We start from the raw sequence: 21,174 nt of genomic DNA on the forward strand, positions 1-21,174 counted from the left end.
GTGGATAGTTCCAAAAAATCTACAAGGACAGAACCAGGCAAAACACGTTAATAGTAGTCTAGCCTTGAGTTGCAAAATTGTGGATTATCGTTGCTGCACTAAAGCTTCTACCAGGTTTTCAGCTTTTGTTTGTCAAAAGGAGGCAGAGACAAATAGGATTATTTCCTACGCTACAGCTCCAATCCAAGGTTGGTTGCATTCAAGTCCTATTGAAACCAGTGGGGATTTAAAACTAACTTCAGTTGGAACCGAGTCTGTTATACTGTCCTGTATAAAGTGGAGACTTGGCATTGACTGTCCTGTAAAAGTAGGAAAGCATCATAGGATAATGAACAATAAGTTCCAGCCATGAGAGCTACTGAATTCTTGTTTAAATACTTTAAAAATGATTTTGTAAAACACAGGCTCTTTTTTTCAGTGGGCTACTCATTGTATTTTGCATCTGGAGAATGACAAAAATTTAAGAATACCAAATATGAAGCATCTAAATTCCTTCTGCTTTTTGATGACTATCATGGATGTGTGTTGGAATTCTGGGGTACCTCTTTCTCTGTGGTAGTTCCTTCTCGTGTTCTGCATGCATTTTCATCCCTCCATTCTCCCTCCTAGTCTTAAATTTTATTCACTTGGAGTTACCAGTGGGGGGACGACACACATATATCTACAGAATTATCACAAGAGGCTTCCTGTACAACTCAAAAAGCAGAAACGTCCTTAAGAACAGCCCTTTGAAGAAAAAAGAAACAGCTTGTATTACCATGTGGAACAGCAGGATTTGTCAGCTTATCAGTTCGTGATCTGGCACATTAATGTTGCAAATCTCAAACTGGAAGGGCGACTCTGTAAGAAGAAATGGCACCTTTTGAAAATAAATTGGCACCAAAGTTTGCCCTTGGTGTATTTAAAACTTTAGGGTGCAAGTAGATTCTTGGTATTCTTGTGCCTTTCAAAAATAATTGTTGGGTGCATGATTCCTTTCATTTCCCTATCCCTTCTCCATTTTTTGTGTGTCTTCTCAAGTATTCTGCTGGCTTTTTTAGTACGGGAGCAAGAGGTGGAACAGACTTTCCTAAATTGAGCAGAGGATTGGGTTGAGGGTCACAGACTGAGGGTCACCGATTGGATTGAGGGTCAACGATATTCCTAGGTTGTTTGAAGAATGTGTGGAAGATGGAGGGAGCAGATGTCTATTTTCTCTTTCCTGACTTGTTCCTCTTCATATAGACCAGAGCTGGCTTTTACAATAATGCCTTTTGAGTTGGCTGAAAGAACTTAGTGGAAAACGGATAGAAAAGACAGGCATGGCTCACAAAGACCCTTTCGCTTAGAATATTTCAACAAAATCTGTCCAGAACTGCACATGGTTGCACAAGATTGCTTCAAAACACAGTTGAGCCATAAAATACTTTAAAAAAAAACACACAACCCCCCCCCCCCAGCATTATCACAGGCCTTAGGTACCAGTACTGGTGGTATAAATGCTCTAAATAAGTACTTGAATTCCCCTGATAATGGTTTGTCCTGATCTGGATGGCCCAAGTTAGCCTGATTTTATCAGATCTTGGAAGCTAAATAGGTTCGGCCCTGGTTAGTACTTGGATGGGAGAAAACCAAAGAAGTCCAAGGTAGCTAGGCAGAGGCAGACAATGGCAAACCACCTCTGAACCTCTCTTGCCTTGAAAACCCTAAGGGGGTTGCCACAGGTGAGCTGTGACTTGAGGACACTCTCCACCACCAATGACTTTCTGCTGGTTTTATAGCCTGTAAAACTAGTCATAGAAAAAAAACCCTGTGCCGAGTCATAGAATCATAGAGTTGGATGGTACCACCAGGGTCATCTAGTCCAACCCCCTGCACAATGCAGGAAATTCACAACTACCTCTCACCCCCCCAGTGACCCCTGCTCCATGCCCAGAAGATGGCTAAGGTGCCCTCCCTCTGCCTAAGGTCATAGAATCAGCATTGCTGACAGATGGCCATCTAGCCTCTGCTTAAAAACCTCCAGGGAAGGAGAGCTCACCACCTCCCGAGGAAGCCTGTTCCACTGAGGAACCGCTCTAACTGTTAGAACGTTCTTCCTAATGACTAGATGGAAACTCTTTTGATTTAATTTCAACCCGTTCGTTCTAACAATAGGCCCTCATGCCACCTAATTAAACTGAAATGTACTTAAACCACAATCTGTAAAGTCTTCAGCAAGACCAGGAAAATCTTATCAGTAGTACCCCCTGCTCTAAAAGCATTTCTGATTTTTTAAAAATAGAAATGGGTTCATCAGTCTCCTAATACTCTCCAATGAAGTGGTCTTTATAATAAGTTCCCTTGGCAAGGCAGCTACTTCTGGGTAATGAAAAATATCCTGAGCTACTCCCCCTCCCCCCGCTGTGTTGGCAAGTAACCAAGACTTACTATGCCATCCATTTGAGCAAGTGAGGTACACACCTCGTGTTTGGGCTGAAGAAGAAGCCCATAGCAAAACCGGCTAAAAACGATCTAGACAACACGTACTGATCTTCTGTTTGTTTCTGAACCTGAAGAATAACAATAAGAAGTTGTTTTTTTCTACAAACCGTGCAAGAGCACAGAAACGGAATAGCACAACGACATTCAGTATTTCCATTCATTTATGGACGTCTATTATGGGCTTTTTGTATGAACTTACTATTCATTGAGTAGTTATATTGTTCATCTTATCAGGTTTGGAACAAAGGGATTTCCCCCCCTAGCTTTTTGTGCATGTACTTTTCTTTCTTGTAGATGTTGGTTTGTCCATTATTGTTTTGTTCCTGTTGGTCTGTATTTGTATATTTGCCCAAGTGATTTATTACAATTTGTGAGTATATTTAATACCATTGTGATTTTGGTGCTGTTTTTTCTTATTGCTCTACAGCACTTAGCCCCTTTTTTATTTTGGTTTACCACCTGGAGGTTGGCAACCCTAATATTGACCTGCATCCAAACTAATACAGACTCAGATGGGGAGGGGCCGTGGCTCAGTGGTAGAGCATCTGATTGGCATGCGGAAGGTCCCAGGTTCAATCCCCGGCATCTCCAGTTAAAGGGACTAGGCAAGTAGGTGATGTGAAAGACCCCTGCCTGAGACCCTGGAGAGCTGCTGCCGGTCTGAGTAGACAATACTGACTTTGATGGACCAAGGGTCTGATTCAGTGTAAGGAAGCTTCATGTGTTCATGTGTACTCAAGCACACAGCCCAGAATGATACTTGCTAGAGAGCAGGGCCCAAGTATATCCCTGACCATCTAGTAGAATCATTTTTCCAGAAATCTTTTCTGATGAGGGAAGCCTTTTCTTAGTCTGTTTTTGACTTTGAATTTGACACTGCACCTCTTTGTGATTCAGCCTTGTCCAGATGAAATTTCCGGGTTGCACCTGATTCATTATCAGAAAATTATCCACGGCCCGAGATAAATGAAGAGCCTGGATTTACTATGACATTTTACAAGGCCAGCATCTGGAGGAACACTTAACGATTAAGTGAACAACATTCCCTACCTGAGCCATATGTTTCGCTTTGAACATACACGCGCGCACACACTGTGCTTACGTTTCTTTAAAACGTCTGTTTACCTACCTTTGTGAGTAAAGTAAAGCTGGTGTGTTCTCTCCTGGTCAGGCAGAAGCAATGAAGTTAACAGGCTCGCAGTTTTGTTTCTTAATTCTTGTGTTTGGTCAAAAATCTACTAGCAAATGCTAAATCCCACCATGAAAATGATATCCCAGGGTATGGGCTGGAATAATGAAGAAGGTACACTGGAACTGCTTCTTATGGTATATTTGGGGTACCTGTTTTCATTGGAATTCCGTGCTCTTATGGTGCTCAGATGACGCTCCAAGCTGAAGGATAGTTTTGCATGTTTGTCCAAGTCTGTTAATCCTTGCCACCGGTAAAGTATTTTTAGTCAATTGATGAATTGTTCTTTGTATGAAAATAATGTTGTATTTGGTTAAAAATAATTCTCCCAAGAAAAGATAGATAACAGGATTTGATCCCCACTCTTTCAGGTCCTAGTCTAATTACACCCCACAGGTTATAAAGGGCTGGAAGAGTATGCTTTTGAGGCAGAGGTACACAGAAAGATTTACTGCATTAATGTTTCTAATTCTTAACATGGCCCCATTTGTGGCTATTTAAATCTTGAGATTGGAGCCATGAACAGACGAGACAAATCTCTACACAAACTTGAGAAAAGCCCCCAAGTTTTTAGGAAAAATCTGAACGTCTAAATACGCTGCCCACCATGATTAGGGTTGCCAACCTCCAGGTACTAGGAGAAAAAGACACCACTGTACTACTATCAGGAGATTAGGAAATCAGTACAGGGGCGACAAAAATGTACAATAACAATTACTGTTAAGTGCAACCAATGTTTATCCTATGGTGTCTAAATACAACTATACATATAAACATACAGTGTTATGTACAAGCATAAAAAAATAACAAGCACAACTAAACAAGTCCACATGGATGGTGACACAGACAATAACAAAATTCACAAAAAAGCAAGGTCTTTAGCAAGGTGCTGCATTCTTCTATAAGTCCCATGCAGGTAAGTGTGCAATTCTAGCAGAAATACCAATTTTAGAGGAGTAACTTGATGGAGGATACGGCCGTTTCAAATTCTTATGGGTAGAATTCTTCATCAGTCCTTCATACAGATTCCTCTTATATTGCACATCTTAAAGATTAAATTTCAAAATGCTGGATGCATGTTAGTTCCCACAAAGGGTAGTTATCATTAAGACAGCCATGTTTGCATACATGGCTGCCTTAATGATAACTACCTTGCTAAAGACCTTGCTTTTTTGTGAATTTTGTTATTGTCTGTGTCACCATCCATGTGGACTTGTTTGGTTGTGCTTGTTATTTTTGTATGCTTGTACATAACACTGTATGTTTATATGTATAGTTGTATTTAGACACCATAGGATAAACATTGGTTGCACTTAACAGTAATTGTTATTGTACATTTTTGTCGCCCCTGTACTGATTTCCTAACCTCCAGGTACTAGCTGGAGATCTCCTGCTATTACAATTGATCTCCAGCCGATAGAGATCAGTTCCCCCGGAGAAAATGGCCGCTTTGGCAATTGACCTCTATGGCATTGAAGTCCCTCCCCAAACCCTGCCCTCCTCAGGCCCTGCCGGTTGCGAAGAGGGACCTGGCAACCCTAGAAGCAGCACCTATAGCTTTAAGAAATGAATGCCTTCATGGTTGGCCTTTGCTTGGCAACCACAATAGCATTGCCAGGTGAGACCTTTCAGTTGGGGGTGGGGAGGGGACAGGGCCCCTTCCAGGGCTGTTTTGCTTTTTGAGGGAGGATGCATCAGGGCCAGTCCTGGAAGCAGCCACCAGGCGACTTGCTACCACCTGATTTGGCATTACTCAAGCCCAGTTTCTTGCTACTGTTCAACAGCAGCCGCTGTATGAATGCCAGACTAGGATCTGGAAGGTCCAGGTTCGAATTGCCGTTCTACTGTGGAAGTTCACAGGATGGCATTATGCCAGTTACATGTTTTCAGCCTAAGCGACCTCAGAGTTGTTGTAAGGATAAAAAGTGTGTCTCAATGAGGTACCAGCAGCTGCCACAAGCAGAAAACATGAACAGATGAAGCTGCCTTCTACTGAATCAGACCCTTGGTCCCTCAGTCAGTATTGTCTACTCTGACCAGCAGCAGCTGTCCAGGGTCTCAGGCAGGGGTCTTTCACATCCCCTCCTTGCCTAGCCCCTTTAACTGGAGATGCCTGGGAATTGAACCTGGGACCTTCTGCATGCCAAGCAGATGCTCTGCCACTGAGCCACGGCCCCTCCCCCAAGATGGGTGGAGTAAGTGATAGCAGTCTCCCTGGAGTTTGATTTAAAGGAGAAAGAGTTACGTGTCATTAGAGTATTGAAGTAGTCTCCATGAATCACCTCCTGGAACCCATTTTGCAAAGAAGGTTTGTTCCTTGGGTTTGAACTTGGATCTTCCTGATGCAGGTCAAAAATTCTCCACGTTGGCCCTGGGGAAAGGATGACACAATCCCCATCTCATTCAGGGAGAGGAGTATGCTGACTGACTCCTGGATTCTCTGTGTAAGTGAATCTGTTAATGACGCTTGTAAATGGGGGCATGGACTCCCCAGTCATCCTTGGTGACTATCCTGGAGCTTTCAGTTGCGAAGAACTCAGGTGTTTCTCGATAGATCTGTGAATTTCCGTCGCCAGCAATCTTGCTATTATACGGTCACAAGCACCTGATCTTACTAGAGCTACTTGACTCTGCCAGCTCCTTTTTAATCTCCAGACCCTCAAATGTTTGAACAAATCAGAGGCTGAAGTGAGTTCGGAGGGGGCGTTTTCCGAGCACCGTTGAACTGCTTCTTAGAGTGTTAAAACTGACTGTGGAAGAGAGTCCACGGCCCTCTGCCCGTCACTGTCCATAGCCTCTGTGTAGCCCCAGCAACTGTCTAGCATGACAGGGTTGGAGCAACAAGGGGGTTAATTGCCAGTGCCCTGGCTGGAGACACCACGAGGGTGCCAATGAGACTGTCTCCAGTTAATGACATGACTACACTAGCAAGGTTAAACGTAATATCTTGTGTCAGGGCGCTGCTCCAAGCCCTGGTTGCCTGTGCCATAAACCAGCTCTGCACTTTTTAGCTAGACAGCATGGTGTTAAAAAAGGCACATCAAGAAGAAGAGGTGGGTTTTATATGCCTACTTTACCACTTAAGGAAGAATCAAACCAGCTTACAATCTCCTTCCCTCCCCCTCCCCACAACAGACGCCCTGTGAGGTAGGTGGGGCTGAGAGAGTGTGACTAGCCCAAGGATAAACAGTGCAATGGGACCAGTATTTCAGAATTAGAAAGCAATGCAAACAACACTGTCTAAGGCACGACATGCTGAAAGTGGATTACGAAATCAGAAGACAATGCAGCAAAAGCAAGATGGTAAATACATTGCAACAGACCACAGTCCTCCTGTATTGTTCCATTATACTGCAATTCTGATCCCTGTCTTTTAAAAAATGCCCTCCTGATCGTTTCTCTTCTGCACTTTCTGCGCAATGATAGAAGCGCGAGGGCCTTTCTGACCTCCTCGAGTTTCCTTCAATTAATTCGTTCATTTGTGTTTCATTTCCTTTTGTTAGTTTCCTTGAGTTTCTTTTGATAAAGGTGGGATACAAATACAAGAAGTGTAAATGTTAGTGGTTAGATTTCAACAAAATATAACTAAACAAACCTCTCACAGCTGTCTGCTGCTACTGTAGGTCTAGTAATGTCCTATCAGGACAGAAAGGCGGACCAGCTCTTTAGTATCTAGATGAGCTTATTGATTTCCTTTTATTTCTAGATTTGAGTCCAGTAGCACCTTAAAGACGTACAAGAATTTTGGGGTGTGAGCTTTCAAGAGGCAAAGCTTTAATTCTCGAAAGCTTATACCCCAAAAATCTCATAAGAACATAAGACAGGCCATGCCAGATCAGACCAAGTTCCACCAAGACCAGCTGTCTGTTCACACAATGGCCAACCAGGTACCTCTAGGAAGCCCACAAACAAGACGACTGCAGCATTATCTTTCCTCTATTCCATAGCACCTCGTAAAATAGGCATGCTCCTCTGTTCCTGGACATAATAGGTCTGCATCATGACTAGTATCCATTTTCACTAGTAGCCAGAGATAGCCCTCTCCTTCATGAACATGTCCACTCCCCTCTTAAAGCCTTCCAAGTTGACAGCCATCAACACCTCCTGGGGCAGGGAATTCCAGAATTTAACTGCGTGTTGTGTGAAGAAAGACTCCCTTTTATCTGTTTTGAATCTCTCACCCTCCAGCTTCAGCAGATGACCCGCAGTCTAGTATTATGAGAGAGGGTGAAAAGCTTCTCCCTGTCTGCTCTCTCCATACCATGCATATTTTTATAGACCTCTGTCATGTCTCCCCTTAACCGTCTTCTTTCCAAGCTAAACAGCCCTAAGTGTTTTAGCCTCTCCTCATTGGTTTCTAAGGCTCTGTGGGTGTGATGTATTAAGTGCCGTCAAGTTGCTTCCGACTCATGGCAACCCTATGAATCAATGTCCTCCAAAAGGCGCTACTGGACTCCAATCTAGCTGTTCTACTGCAGACCAACATGCCTACCCTGGAAAACTTGTATTTCTAGTCTTTTAAATACTAAAATATACTAAATACTAAAAATACTAAAATAAGAGTTTTCTAACAGTTAGAGCAGTTCCCCAGTGGAACAGACTTCCTCGAGAGGTGGTAAGTGCTCCTTCCCTGGGGGTTTTTAAGCAGAGGTTAGATGGCCATCTGTCAACAAATGCTGATTCTATGACCTTAGGCAGTTCATGAGAGGGAGGGCATCTTGGCCATCTGGGCATGGAGTAGGGGTCACTGGGGCCATGGGGGGGAGAGGTAGTTGTGAATTTCCTGCATTGTGCAGTGGGTTGGACTAGATTACCCTGGTGGTCCCTTCCAACTCTATGATTCTGTTCTATGATTCTATGTATCCAACTCTGAACCCTTGGGATAGGGCAGAGAAGCTGTTTAAATTAGTAAAGAGATGGTTGATGCTAAGGTCCAATGCTACCTTAGATTAGGCCATTTGGACAGGGGCTTCAGGAAGAGATCCATCTCCATTACTCTGTTCCCCTTTTCGAAAAGGCAAGTTATTGATGGTTGACTAGCCTGTTGTGAAGCTACTTCTTCAAGCTTTCTTTTCAGGGATGCTGCTCAGTGCGTGGAATTTGGAGACCGGCTGGCTTGCATAAGGTTGAAAGGATTAGTTTAGCCATGCCCGCTAAAACACTGGAAGCAGATGGCCAATTCAGGCTATGCATGTGTGTATGTTCCGTGTTAAATCTTATCACCGGTTTGCTGTCTTTTGTCCTTGGTTCACTGTGGTGCGTTACCAAAGTTCACAAAAGCCAGCTGGAAAGCGCACAACCCTAGCTGTTGATGTGGGGTGAGTGCCTCTGTGTATTGCTCTGTGTAATCTGAAGTTGCATTTGGAATGGGGATGTTAAAAAAAATTTTTTAAAGCATTCTCCTGGGATACATCTGGTCAACACTGAATGGAAAAACTGTCCTGCTGAGTTCGTATTGCGCAACAAGGTCTCTGCCCTGAAACTCTTACAGGTTTTTTTTTTTTTTATCATAAAACATGCTTTTTAAGAGAGAGAGAGAGAGAGAGAGAGAGAGAGAGAGAGAAGTGAAAATATAGCTGCAGTTTACCCATTCTTATCTGGGTTTCCAGAACAGTCCGTGTCTGCAGGGATGTGCACGTATTTAGCAGTGCAGTTACTTTAATCTACAGTAGTGACATCTATGGTTTGTAAATGCCATGCTGCTGAGGTTTTAGAAGAAAGACTAAAAAGTAGACTGCAAAGTCATAGAAGGTAGCATCACCATAGAAACATAGAGTTGGAAGGGACCACCAGGGTCATCTAGTCCAACCCCCTGCACAATGCAGGAGATTCCAAACTACCTCCCCCCCCCACACCCAGTGACCCCTACTCCATGCCCAGAAGATGGCTAAGGTGCCCTCCCTCTCATGATCTGCCTAAGGTCATAGAATCAGCATTGCTGACAGATGGCCATCTAGCCTCTTCTTAAAAACCTCCAGGGAAGGAGAGCTTACCACCTCTCGAGGAAGCCTGTTCCACTGAGGAACCGCTGTAACTGTTAGAAAATTCTTCCTAATGTCTAGATGCAAACTCTTTTGATTTAATTTCAACCCATTGGTTCTGGTCCGACCTTCTGGGGCAACAGAAAACAACTCGGCACCCTCCTCTATAGGACAGCCCTTCAAGTACTTGAAGATGGTTATCATATCCTCTCTCAGTCTTCTCCTCTTCAGGCTAAACATACCCAGCTCCTTCAACCTTTTCTCATAGGACTTGGTCTCCAGACCCCTTACCACCTTTGTTGCCCTCCTGTGGACACGTTCCAGCTTGCCTAGATCTTTCTTAAAATGCGGTGCTCAAAAGATGAACCCACCATTTTAGGATGAACCCTGCGCCGAGATGTGAGTGAGATGGAGCTCTCTCTCTCCCCGCCCCCAGAGGCAGCATCAAATGATTAGGTGTCCCTGTGATCAGTCACTTTGGCCAGCCATGATTATAAGTGGAAGAAGAAGAAGAGTTGGCTTTTATTCCCCGCTTTTGTCTACCATTAAGGAGTCTCAAAGCAGCTTACAATTGCCTTCCCTTCTCCTCCCTACAACAGACACCTTGTGAAGAAGGTGGGGCTGAGAGAGTTCAGAGAGAACTGTGGCTAGCCCCAGCAGGCTTCATGTGTAGGAGTAGGGACACCAACCCAGTTCTCCAGATTCAAGTCCACCGCTCATGTGGAGGAGTGGGGAATCAAACCCGGTTCTCCAGATTCGAGTCCACTGCTCTTAACCACTATACCACGCTGGCTCTCAGAGTACCTGGGGCCCTGACCTGGATGACCCAGACTAGCCTAATCTTGTTAAACCTCGGAAGCTAAACAGGGTTGGCCTTGGTCAGTATTTGGATGGGAGACCACTAAGGAATACCAGAGTTACTATGTAGAGGCAGGGCAATGGCGAACTACTTCTGAAGTCTCGTGCCTTGGAAACCCCACCAAGGGTCGCCATAGGTCAGCTGTGACCTGACGGCAAAAAAAGTGTATCTGGGAGGGCCCATAACTCAGTGGTCAAGTTTTTCAGGCAGAAAATCCCAGGTTCAGTTGCTCCAGCTCCCAAGGATTTCAGGCAGCCAAACGGGGGGAAAATCTGCTCAAAGACCTTAGAAAGTAGATGTTACCGGCCTAGGTGAACCCATGGTCTGATGGCACTTCCTATGTTAATGCCTGTCTCACTCCAGTTCAGTCAAGCCGTGTGTTTTTCTGCCAGCTTTGGCATTCTCTCCTGTTGATGCAGTTGCTTCATGCTGCTTTTTTTTGTTTTGTTTCAAGGGCTTCTTCACCCATTAGGAGGCAGCAGACTTGGATCCACCAAATGTTCACTCAATAGTGAACGGCTCCAGTAGCAGCCCTCTGAAAGCCCTATTCACTTGCACACAGAGAAGAGCCTCTGCTGGGCATGCAGAAGGTCCCAGGTTCAATCTCCACTTAAAAAGTTTATTTATCAGGCGATGTGAAAGACCTCAGCCTGAGAACCTTGAAAAGCTGCTGCCAGTCTGCGTAGACAATACTGACCTTGATGGACCTATGGTCTGATTCAGAACTAAGGCAGCTTCATGCATGTGTCTATGTGCATACACCTCTGCAGTGTCTTCCTTCTTGTTTTCTTGCTTTCTTCAGCCCTCTCGGTCCCTTCTTTTCCTGCCTTCCATGTCTTCTCTTTGCACCTTTCCTGTGTTCCTCCCTAGGCCTGGAGAAGCTGAACACCTGCTGTCTCCGCCTTACATGCTAATGGAAGAGCCTCCACTTATGCAAGATGATTTCTGAGGGTAGCCGTGCTGGTCTGCAGTAGAACAGCACGGCTACCCTCAGAAATTATCTTGCATAAGTGGAGTCCAGTAGCACCTTAGAAACCAAAAAGACTTTGGGGGTATATGCTTTCAGGAGCCCAGGAGCCCATGGATGAAGTGATCTTTGACTCTCAAAAGTTTGAAAATCTATATGGTCCCAAAGGTACTACTGGACTCAAATCCTGCTTGCGCAAGAGGCTCTTCTGTCAACAGGAAAGCCTCTTGCTTCAGAGGAAGTCTCCTTGTGCCAGAGGAAAGTGTCGGAAAGAATTGGTAGGATCCTGTTCAATGTGTAACTCAGTATGTACTTGGAAATCTCATTACTGGAAATCTTTTTATTAGGTGGTGAGAACAAGCTCCACAGAATGGGAGGATGTTCCTCATTGCAATATCAGGAAATAATAAAAGTGGGGGTGGGAAGGGGGTGGGTGGGTAAAGACTAAGGGGTTAAATCCACAGCTTCATAGAAAAGGGGCTTTGAACAGAGATTTGAAACTTGGGTTGAGGGTGGCAGTGGAGGAGATCTTCTAGACATATGGAGCAGAAAGGGAGGAGGGATTGGTGGGAGTGGGAGACTTTATAGGCAATGGAAGAGAGGAGGTCCCAGCCAGGAGTATAACAGGAAAGGGGAGACGTGATAAAGGTCTCTAAAATTATGCATGGTATAGCGAGAGTGGACAGGGAGAAGCTTTTCTCCCTCTCTCCTAATACTAGAACACAGGATCATCTGCTGAAGCTGGAGGCTGAGAGATTCAAAACTGATAAAAGGAAGTATTTCTTCACACAACGCATAGTTAAATTGTGGAACTCCCAGCCCCAGGATGTGGTGATGGCTGCCAACTTGGAAGGCTTGAAGAGGGGAGTGGACATGTTCATGGAGGAGAGGGCTATTCATGGCTGCTAGTCAAAATGGATACTGGTCATGATGCATACCTATTCTCTCCAGTACCAGAGGAGCATGCCTATTATATCAGGTGCATTGGAACACAGGCAGGATAGTACTGCTGCAGTCGTCTTGCTTGTGGGCTTCCTAGAAGCACCTGGTTGGCCACTGTGTGAACAGATTGCTGGACTTGATGGGCCTTGGTCTGATCTGGCATGGCGTTTCTTATATTCTTAAGTGCTGGATTGATATACCTTTGTAAAACAAACAAGTTCTAGTTTCTTCTTTGACCTTTTGCTCATGGTGACTGTATTGTAGCGGGAACAATCCCTGGAAACGTCCCATTGGTGCCGTTGTGCGAACATTCCTTCACAAGGTCATTGGAGTACGGTGTCTTGTGCTGATTGAGAAGCTTATTCGGTTATAATGGGGGGATTTTTGGAATTCTCCAACAGGAATAAGAACGTTGGCAACACCAGCTTCTTGTTTTACTGGGTTTTTTGTTTTGTTTTTTTGCGCCTTTTCGGTCTCTTGAAGAATTTCAAGAATGCATCCTCGGTTTCCTTTTGGTCCTCTTGAGGCCAGTGTGCTGGGACAAAGGCTAGACCTCGTAATGGTTGTTTAATTCCGGCCCCCTTTGTTAGTCCAAGGCTAATTTTATGTCAAGAGTCTTGGGTGAGGGAGGAAGATCCGCTGAATTAGTTAAGGAAGACATGTTGTAATACTGACCCTTTTCAGAATATGGGGACAGAACCTGGAAAGGATGCTACCGGCGTCTCCAGAGGATTACCAAGAGCCTTAAGTGGTTTTAAAAAATTCTGAAACCAGAGTTAATCTTTTGTTAATTGATACTTTGGGTTCTTGACCTTACATGTCAGTTAATTTTTTAACAGTAAAAAAAAAAAAACAAAGGGATCATGTCTAAATTACTACTGTGTGCATGTGTGTAAAGTGCTGTCAAGTTGCAGCCAATTTATGGCGATTAGTACTTGGATGGGAAACCACCAAAGAAGTCCAGGTTGCAATGCAGAGGAGAACAATGGCAAACCACCTCTGCATTTTGGCTGGGTGGCAGCAGCAGTACGTTGCCTTTGGCCATTCATGCTTGTTAATTAGCAGTGAGTTCCAGGCTGAAGTGCCCCGCATATTTTTCTTTATTTCTTCACGCTGAACCGTCATTCCAGACATCACTGCGAAGCCAGCCGGCGCATACCTGCTTCGCATTTCTTAAGAGCCCCTTTAACGCTACCTTTTGTATTTGCTCCACCCCGCATCGAAGCATTCACTGAAGGAAGTGTGCAGAATCCCAGCCATGACTTAGCTACTCAAACTACTATTGCTAATGGCTATGCAAACAAAGGAACAGGCAAATGGGCGTGGTGGAACTTGTTTGACTTTCTCCTCTTGCATCGGGACCGTGAATAGTCATTTTAAAGGTCGGATTTAAAAAATGAGCATTGAGCGAGGAGCAGAATTGACTCTGCATAAATGGCCTTTGTGTCCAGCTGTGAGCCCTGCAAGTCACCCCTTCACCCTCCTCCTAGACTGGAGATTCCTCCCCTCTTAACCTTTTGTGAATTTGAATTTTCCTCTTCATTTTGGAATCCTTAGTTGGTGTACACACATTATTCCAAGTTCCTCATTATGTCTTATAAATTAACAAGAATTGCTGTTGTCAGCCATGACAAGTGTAAGCCAAAGAAATGCCACCAGGAATGCAAGAAAACTGTGCATAGAATTGCAAACCATCTCTGAATGTCTCTTGTATTGAAAACCCTACAGAAAATATTTTTTCCCTCTCACCTGTCTAAAGTCTTCCAAGTGTTAGTTCACTTAAGGTCACTTAGATCTAATCAGGAACAGTTACAGCTTTATTGCTCAGTTGTAGATTAAGGATTTTATGATGTGCTCCAGGTGGTATCATGAAGGGAGGCGTAGCTGTGACTTGTTTTCTGAATAAAGTAGGGTTCTAGAATCCTTTGCATGACCAAACGATGAATTAGATCCCATGATATGTCATTAGAAGGTGCTGATGGTCATGGATATTTCCTGTATTCCCCTCCCACCAGCAGTCCTGGCCTCAGGAAAGATAATTCCCTGTGGTCTTGGGTCCAGTGAGGACTAATAGCCACACTGGTCAGGGGACTGCACTGAGGAGGGGGCGATTTTGCCTTTGCCTCCCTCTCAACCTGCATGGCTTTTAGTCTCCACAGATCCCACAGCCCCGGGAGAAGGGGAAACACAGGGCAATCCATGATCCTAGCATCCACAGATTGTGGGATCCAAGCTGTTGCATCAATAGGTGAAGCTGAGGTTTTGAGTATAGGAAGGAAGGTTGTAATGCGTTCGTGAAACGTCTTGAAAGATTCCTCACCCAAGAGCCCAAATGATGAATATCCACCATATACCTGAGGCTTTATGAGAGATCCAGGGTGGTGTAGTGGTTTGGAGCGGTGCAGTCTGATCTGGAGAACCGGGTTTGATTCCCCATTCCTCCACATGAGGTGGAGACTAATCTGGTGAACTGGATTTGTTTCCCCACTCCTACACCCGAAGCCAGCTGGGTGACCTTGGGCTAGTCACAGCTCTCTCAGGCTCACCTACCTCACAGGGTATTTGTTGTGGGGAGGGGAAGGGAAGGTGATTGTAAGCCGGTTTGATTCTCCCTTAAGTGGCAGAGAAAGTCGGCATATAAAAACCAACTCTTCTTCTTCTGATAACTGTTTAGAAAAGATCTGCTATGAAGAAGTTTGCTGTACATATGCCTATTACAGTGCTATATATTTGCATAGACCAAAAGTAGGCAGTCTTCCATTGGCCAGGCAGACCATTTTACTTGGTGCACAGGTCTGGTTCTTCTTCCAAGTTGAGCCCCCATGGGTTGGCATTGCTGCTGAGGCACAGCTTGCTTAGAATATATTTGACACGTTGTGTGGGTCATCTGACAGTCTACCTTGTTTCTGATTGGTTTATTGGAACATGCATTTGCATGGGGGACAACCTATTTATTCAAGTGAGAAGGTGGAAAAACATAACTAGGGTTGCCAGGTCCCTCTTTGCCACCAGCGGGAGGTTTTTAGGGAGAACTTGAGAAGGGCGGGGTTTGGGGAGGGGAGGGATTTCAATGCCATAGAGTCCTATTACTAAAGCTGCCATTTTCTCCAGGGGAACTGATCTCTATCGGCTGGAGATCAGTTGTAATAGCAGGAGATCTCCAGCTAGTACCTGGAGGTTGGCAACCCTATCCATGTGGCCCTTCGGGCAAGGAACTCTCCATTTAGATATATATGACAGATCTCTTCTTTGTCCACCAAGAGATTATTTAAAGTTCATCTCTTCTCTCTTTCATTTCCCTCTTAAGAATGCTGTATTACAGTACTGTTTCTTCCTGCCCTAGTATCAACCCTTTAGAGCCTCGTTTTCGGTAACAAAAAGCAGGCTATCAATTCTCTTTTTAAAAGACTGCACAATTCGGCTCTCATCCAGTTAGCGTGACATTTTCCCTAAATTTCCTTTCTCCCCCCCCCCCCCGCATGCTTTTATCTACATCATGAGTTTGCAGGGACCTGAGCATTGTATGCATGTAAAGTGCCTAGTGTGTTTTAGATGCTTATATAAATAGTATATGACAGTGACACTGAATTGCCCAATGTCATCCTTCGCCTTCACTGTTCTTACTTGGTCTGTTCTCCTCCAAATGGGATTCCACAAAGCTTAAACTTTATTACACAATACGGAAGGAATGGTAACTAAATTGAGAGAGTGAGCCATATCTACATACACCCAACCTTGTGGTTGGATGGGAGCAATACCAGAACAGTGACTTGCACAGGTATGCAACAGACAGCCTCCCCAGAGGGCTGCTAGTTCTTCTGTATCTCTGCATTGCTTTTGACTGAATGATCTAGTTGCATCCAATGCACAATTTACCTGCCTCCAGTGGAGACCAGAACAGTAAATCATGTTGAGTTGCAGTGGGCTGGTAGACTCTGGGCTTACTGGGGTTGTTTGTTTCTCATGGATCTGGCACACTGTTTGGGAAATATTGCTCTAAGTCTTCCAGTAGCTCATCAGAACAGTGTAAGTATCCTACCCTGGAAGCCTTCCAGGTATAAGCAGACAGTTTAAGCATCGTGGCACAGAACCCTAAAATAGGAACAAGGAATTTGACTAGCACTAATCTGCCATTACATGCTGAGAACAAGGGAGTTTCTGGCCCTCCTTGGTATGGAGTGAAAACTGCAAATATGTAGTGGTTGAGATGTGGCCCATTACTCAAAACTTCCCACCCTCTTTGTTGTGTTTTTGTTCTTGAACACCTCTTGCTGCAACTTACACCCTCCTCTGCTCAACGTCTATCACAGTCCTTGAAAGCATATGCAACACCCCCCTCTGTTTAAATAACCAGAAGTTTGAGTGTGAGTTCTCTCTGTGTTTCCTGCCTTCCTTTCCTGACCATTTGATGGAGCTTGTTTTGTAATTTTTACCCTTTTAAACTCAAAACGATGTGGAGAAGTAGGTTAGATGGGGGGGGGGGTTTCCAGACATCAGCCTCTGAATTCATTGAGGAATGGAGTCTGTTCCTGATTGTGCCCCTTTCTTTGGGAGAACCTCAGAAGAACAAGCTTGCTGGATCAGACCAAAAGACCACTGAGTCCAGTATCCTGTTACCAACATCACCCCTGTAAAGTCTGCAATTGGAGCAGAGGGGCCAAAGCCCCTCCTGTCGTTACCTTCTCCCCCCCCCCCCCCGCAAATGACATACTGAGGTACACTGCCTTTGAACACTGGGGTTCCCTTTAGCCATGTTGGTCTCTCACTAAGATTGAGAGAGTGCCTTGTCCCTGAAATTGTCAAATGAATTTTGTGTCTGGGATGAGATCTGAATTTGCTGACCTGTGTTTGGTAACAGAGAAGCTACCCAGCCTGGCTGTTGGGTGTTTATGCTGCTCTGCTAATTACCTTTGATTTGTATGTGTGATTTCCCAGTAATCTGTTTCTCCTATTCTGTTTGTTTACCCAGCAATTTCAGGCTGGCATTTTGACACCAACTTATTCAAGAGTCGTTTCATTGATTTGTATAGTGTTTCTTTGTGGTTACAGGGGTTACCAGATCGCTGGCTACAATATTTTTTAAATGATTTCTGTTCTAAATTTCCTTTGTAAAAGAAACAAGTCCTCTTTCTCCACAAGTACTTTGAGATTGTTCATAGGAGCTGAATCTTGATTGCATTCTCCTACCCTGTCAAGTTGGTTATGATACATCCAACTTAAAACGTATTCTAGGGGCTGTGTTTTACTAGCAGTTTGGACAAAGGGATATAATAACAACAGTCTTACTCTCAGTGAATGATTTTCTTAATCACTTAAGATGAAGTTTTCTTTCTTTATCTTTTTAAAGATCAGATTGTGATGGGGAATACAAAAGAGAATCTACCCCATCATGGGCTGGATCTGACCAATCATGTTCGCTAACGGAAATTGCTTCTGTTTGCAGAACAGAACTTCCTTGCTTCTCCCGTTTCTGTATCCCACTGATCTTCCTGAAATACTGCTCCATCGAGTTGTCAGCTCTGGATTGGGAAATTCCTGGAGATTGGGGGTGGGGGTTGAGCCTGGGGAGGGTGGGGTTTAGAGAGGGGAGGGACCTCAGTGGAGAATAATGCCATAGAGTCCACACTCCAAAGCAGCCCTTTTCTTCAGGGCAACTCATCTCTGTAGTCTGGAGATCAGTTGTAATTCTGGGAGATCTCCAGGCCCTACCTGGAGGTTGGCAACCCTATGCTCCTGTGCGGGGCAAGGGAACCCCCAGGAACAGTTTTGGGGTGACTTGGACGTCTGCAGTGGGAGCAGTGAAATCAGCAAAATTCTGCCTTCCTTTTCTGTTGATTTAATTGATAGCTGGAATCTCAGCCCAAGCTGAAAGTCTGGCGTCACAATGTGGTTGCCAAGACTCTTATTTTTATCACTTGTGAGGAGATGTGTTTTTCTTTAATTGTAAGGGGTTCTGCATTTCTTTTGTGGAAATAAAGGAAATGCCTTCAAACCTGTTGTACCTTTGAGGTAATTTGTCAGTGGTATCATTCCCCCTATTGCCATGGTGATATAACATCAGAGCTGAAATACCGAAGTAACAGATGGATTGTGTGCAATCATAGGAAGCTCACAGTTCAACGATGCAACGTGCTTGGTAGACAATACCCCCTCCCCGCCCAGTTCTTATACTGAGGTTTGCTTTGTGGTCTCTGACCACATCTTAAACTCTTCACTGTTCACTGTGCGCTCCGTTTATTTATTGTGCAGTTCTTCTGTCTTCCACTGATTTTAAAAAAGAACCAATAGGGTGAAATTCCAGGTTAAAATTCAGGTTAAAATTCCAGTATAAGAAAAAAACATTATTGTCCTACTCCTGCCAACAGTTCAAATTATGACTCAGCAAGGACAGCATGTGAAAAAGCCAGTTTATGCTGCCTGATGCCTTCGGGCTCATGCGCATACATTTATGTGGATACAAGGGAGAGAAAAGATGTATTATTTTTTAGGCCACTTGAAGAATGACAATTCTGGCAAAATTCACACTGACAAAACTGCATGAAGGCATCCTTCAAAAGGCGAAAAAGAAAAAGAAAAAGAACTGTTAGATATATTAGAATGAATGCTGTATACTGAAATTTTACATAGGTTATCAATTTTATAATGGTAATTTTATAATGATGAGAGCCAGCATGGTGTAGTGGTTAAGAGCGGTGGTTTGGAGCGGTGGAGTCTGATCTGGAGAACCGGGTTTGATTCCCCACTCCTCCACATGAGTGGCGGTCGCCAATCTGGTGAACCGTGTTGGTTTCCTCACTCCTACACACGAAGCCAGCTGGGTGACCTTGGGCTAGTCACAGCTCTCTCAGCCCCACCTACCTCACAGAGTGTCTGTTGTGGGGAGTGGAAGGGAAGGTGATTGTAAGCCAGTTTGATTCTCCCTTAAGTGGTAGAGAAAGTCAGCGTATAAAAACCAACTCTTCTTCTACTTCTGATTGACTGACTGACTACTTTCAGGGCCAGGCCACGGTGAGGCAGAGACGAGGGAATGCATCTACTACAACGCCAACTGGGAGCTGGAGAAGACGAACCAGAGCGGCGTGGAGCGCTGCGAAGGGGAGAAGGACAAGCGCCTCCATTGCTACGCCTCCTGGAGGAACAACTCGGGCTCTATCGAGCTGGTGAAGAAAGGATGCTGGCTGGATGATTTCAACTGCTACGACAGGTGACTGCCCAGTTGAGAAAGGGTGGTGTCAGGAGGGCTTGCTTCCACGTGGGGTGCCCTTTGGGAAAGGGCACCGTCTTCCCCCGTTCTCTCCTTTTTGCTCCAGTGAGGAGCTGTAGTTGATACAGACTGACTATCATCCAAACTACACATTACAGGGGTTTATGGAACAACTCATGGCTGCCAACACCATTTTAGACAAGAGTTTAGCAGTTTTAAAATTGCCGCAAGGGGTGCAGCGGCACCAGGCAATCTTGGTTCCCCGCTGTGCCCTCTTTTGGCCTATGCTATCTCAGTTGAGCTGACAATATTCGACTGTGTTGTTCTGCTCCCTCCTTCTCTCCCTCTGTTCTTAATCACGTTTCCAGCTGTCTTCCAGCTATTCTGTTCAAGATTCTCAAGAGTTGCAAACTCAGTACGCAGAAGACAAGACTTATTGTATTTCACCTACACTTTTCTCCATCTATTTTCCCCTCTAGGTTGGCAAGACGACTCTTCCTATTCATATTGTCATAGAATCATAGAGTTGGAAAAGACCACCAGGGTCATCTAGTCCAACCCCCTGCCCAATGCAGGAATTTCATAACTACTTCCCCCCCACACCCCCAGTGACCCCTACTCCATGCCCAGAAGATGGCCAAGGTGCCCTCCCTCTCATCATCTGCCTAAGGTCATAGAACCAGCATTGCTGACAGATGGCCATCTAGCCTCTGCTTTAAAACCTCCATGGAAGGAGAGCTCACCACCTCCCGAGGAAGCCTGTTCCACTGAGGAACTGCTCTGTTAGAAAATTCTTCCTAATGTCTAGATGGAAACTCTTCTGATTTATTTTTAACCCTTTGGTTCTGGTCCGACCTTCTGGGGCAACAGAAAACAACTCGACACCATCCTTTATATGACAGCCCTTCAAGTACTTGAAGATGGTTATAATATCCCCTCTCAGTCTTCTCCTCTTCCTCTTCAGGCTAAACATACCCAGCTCCTTCAGCCTTTTCTCATAGGACTTGGTCTCCAGACCCCTCACCATCTTTGTTGCCCTCCTCTGGACATGTCAAGCCACCTTCTTTGCATTCTTCAGTCAATTCATGGGCTCACCCCCTTATTTTTTTCTGGCCCAGCCGGTCATCCAATAACCATCTTCTTAATCAAACTCCACTCTCTTGTTCAATTTTGTCCCTCCATGTTTGGATTGTCAGGTCCCTCTTCGCCACCAGCAGGAGGTTTTTGGGGTGGAGCCTGAGGAGGGCAGGGGAAGAACTTCAATGCCATAGAGTCCAATTGCCAAAGCGGCCATTTTCTCCAGGGGAACTGATCTCTATCGGCTGGGGCCAGGAGCACCCGGGAGAGGGGGGGAGGTGGCGGGGAAGGCGGCGGGGAAGGCGATCTTGGCCCCACCGGTGCCAGGAGCGCCCAGGAGAGTGAGGGGGAATTGCGGGGAAGGCGATCCTGGTCCCAGCAGGGCCAGCCTGGGAGAGGGGGGGATGGTGGGGAAGGTGATCCTGGCCCCAGTGGGGCCAGGAGTGCCCGGGAGAGTGAGGGGGGGCAGGGAGGTGGGCTTGGCCCCCGCCA

At 45.1% G+C, this 21,174-nt stretch overlaps 1 protein-coding gene across 1 annotated transcript in view; it reads left to right on the top strand.

Moving 5' to 3' along the window:
• ACVR2B (activin A receptor type 2B) overlaps positions 1-21,174 on the top strand; it is a 121,439-nt gene that overhangs the window by 69,857 nt on the left and 30,408 nt on the right. Inside the window, exon 2 of the mRNA XM_056857432.1 lies at positions 19,398-19,605. Within this exon, the coding sequence (XP_056713410.1) occupies positions 19,398-19,605 (208 nt within the window). The remainder of the gene's footprint in view (positions 1-19,397; positions 19,606-21,174) is intronic.

The sequence above is a fragment of the Euleptes europaea genome, chromosome 11, assembly GCF_029931775.1.
Source record: "Euleptes europaea isolate rEulEur1 chromosome 11, rEulEur1.hap1, whole genome shotgun sequence".
Lineage (NCBI taxonomy): Eukaryota > Metazoa > Chordata > Lepidosauria > Squamata > Sphaerodactylidae > Euleptes > Euleptes europaea.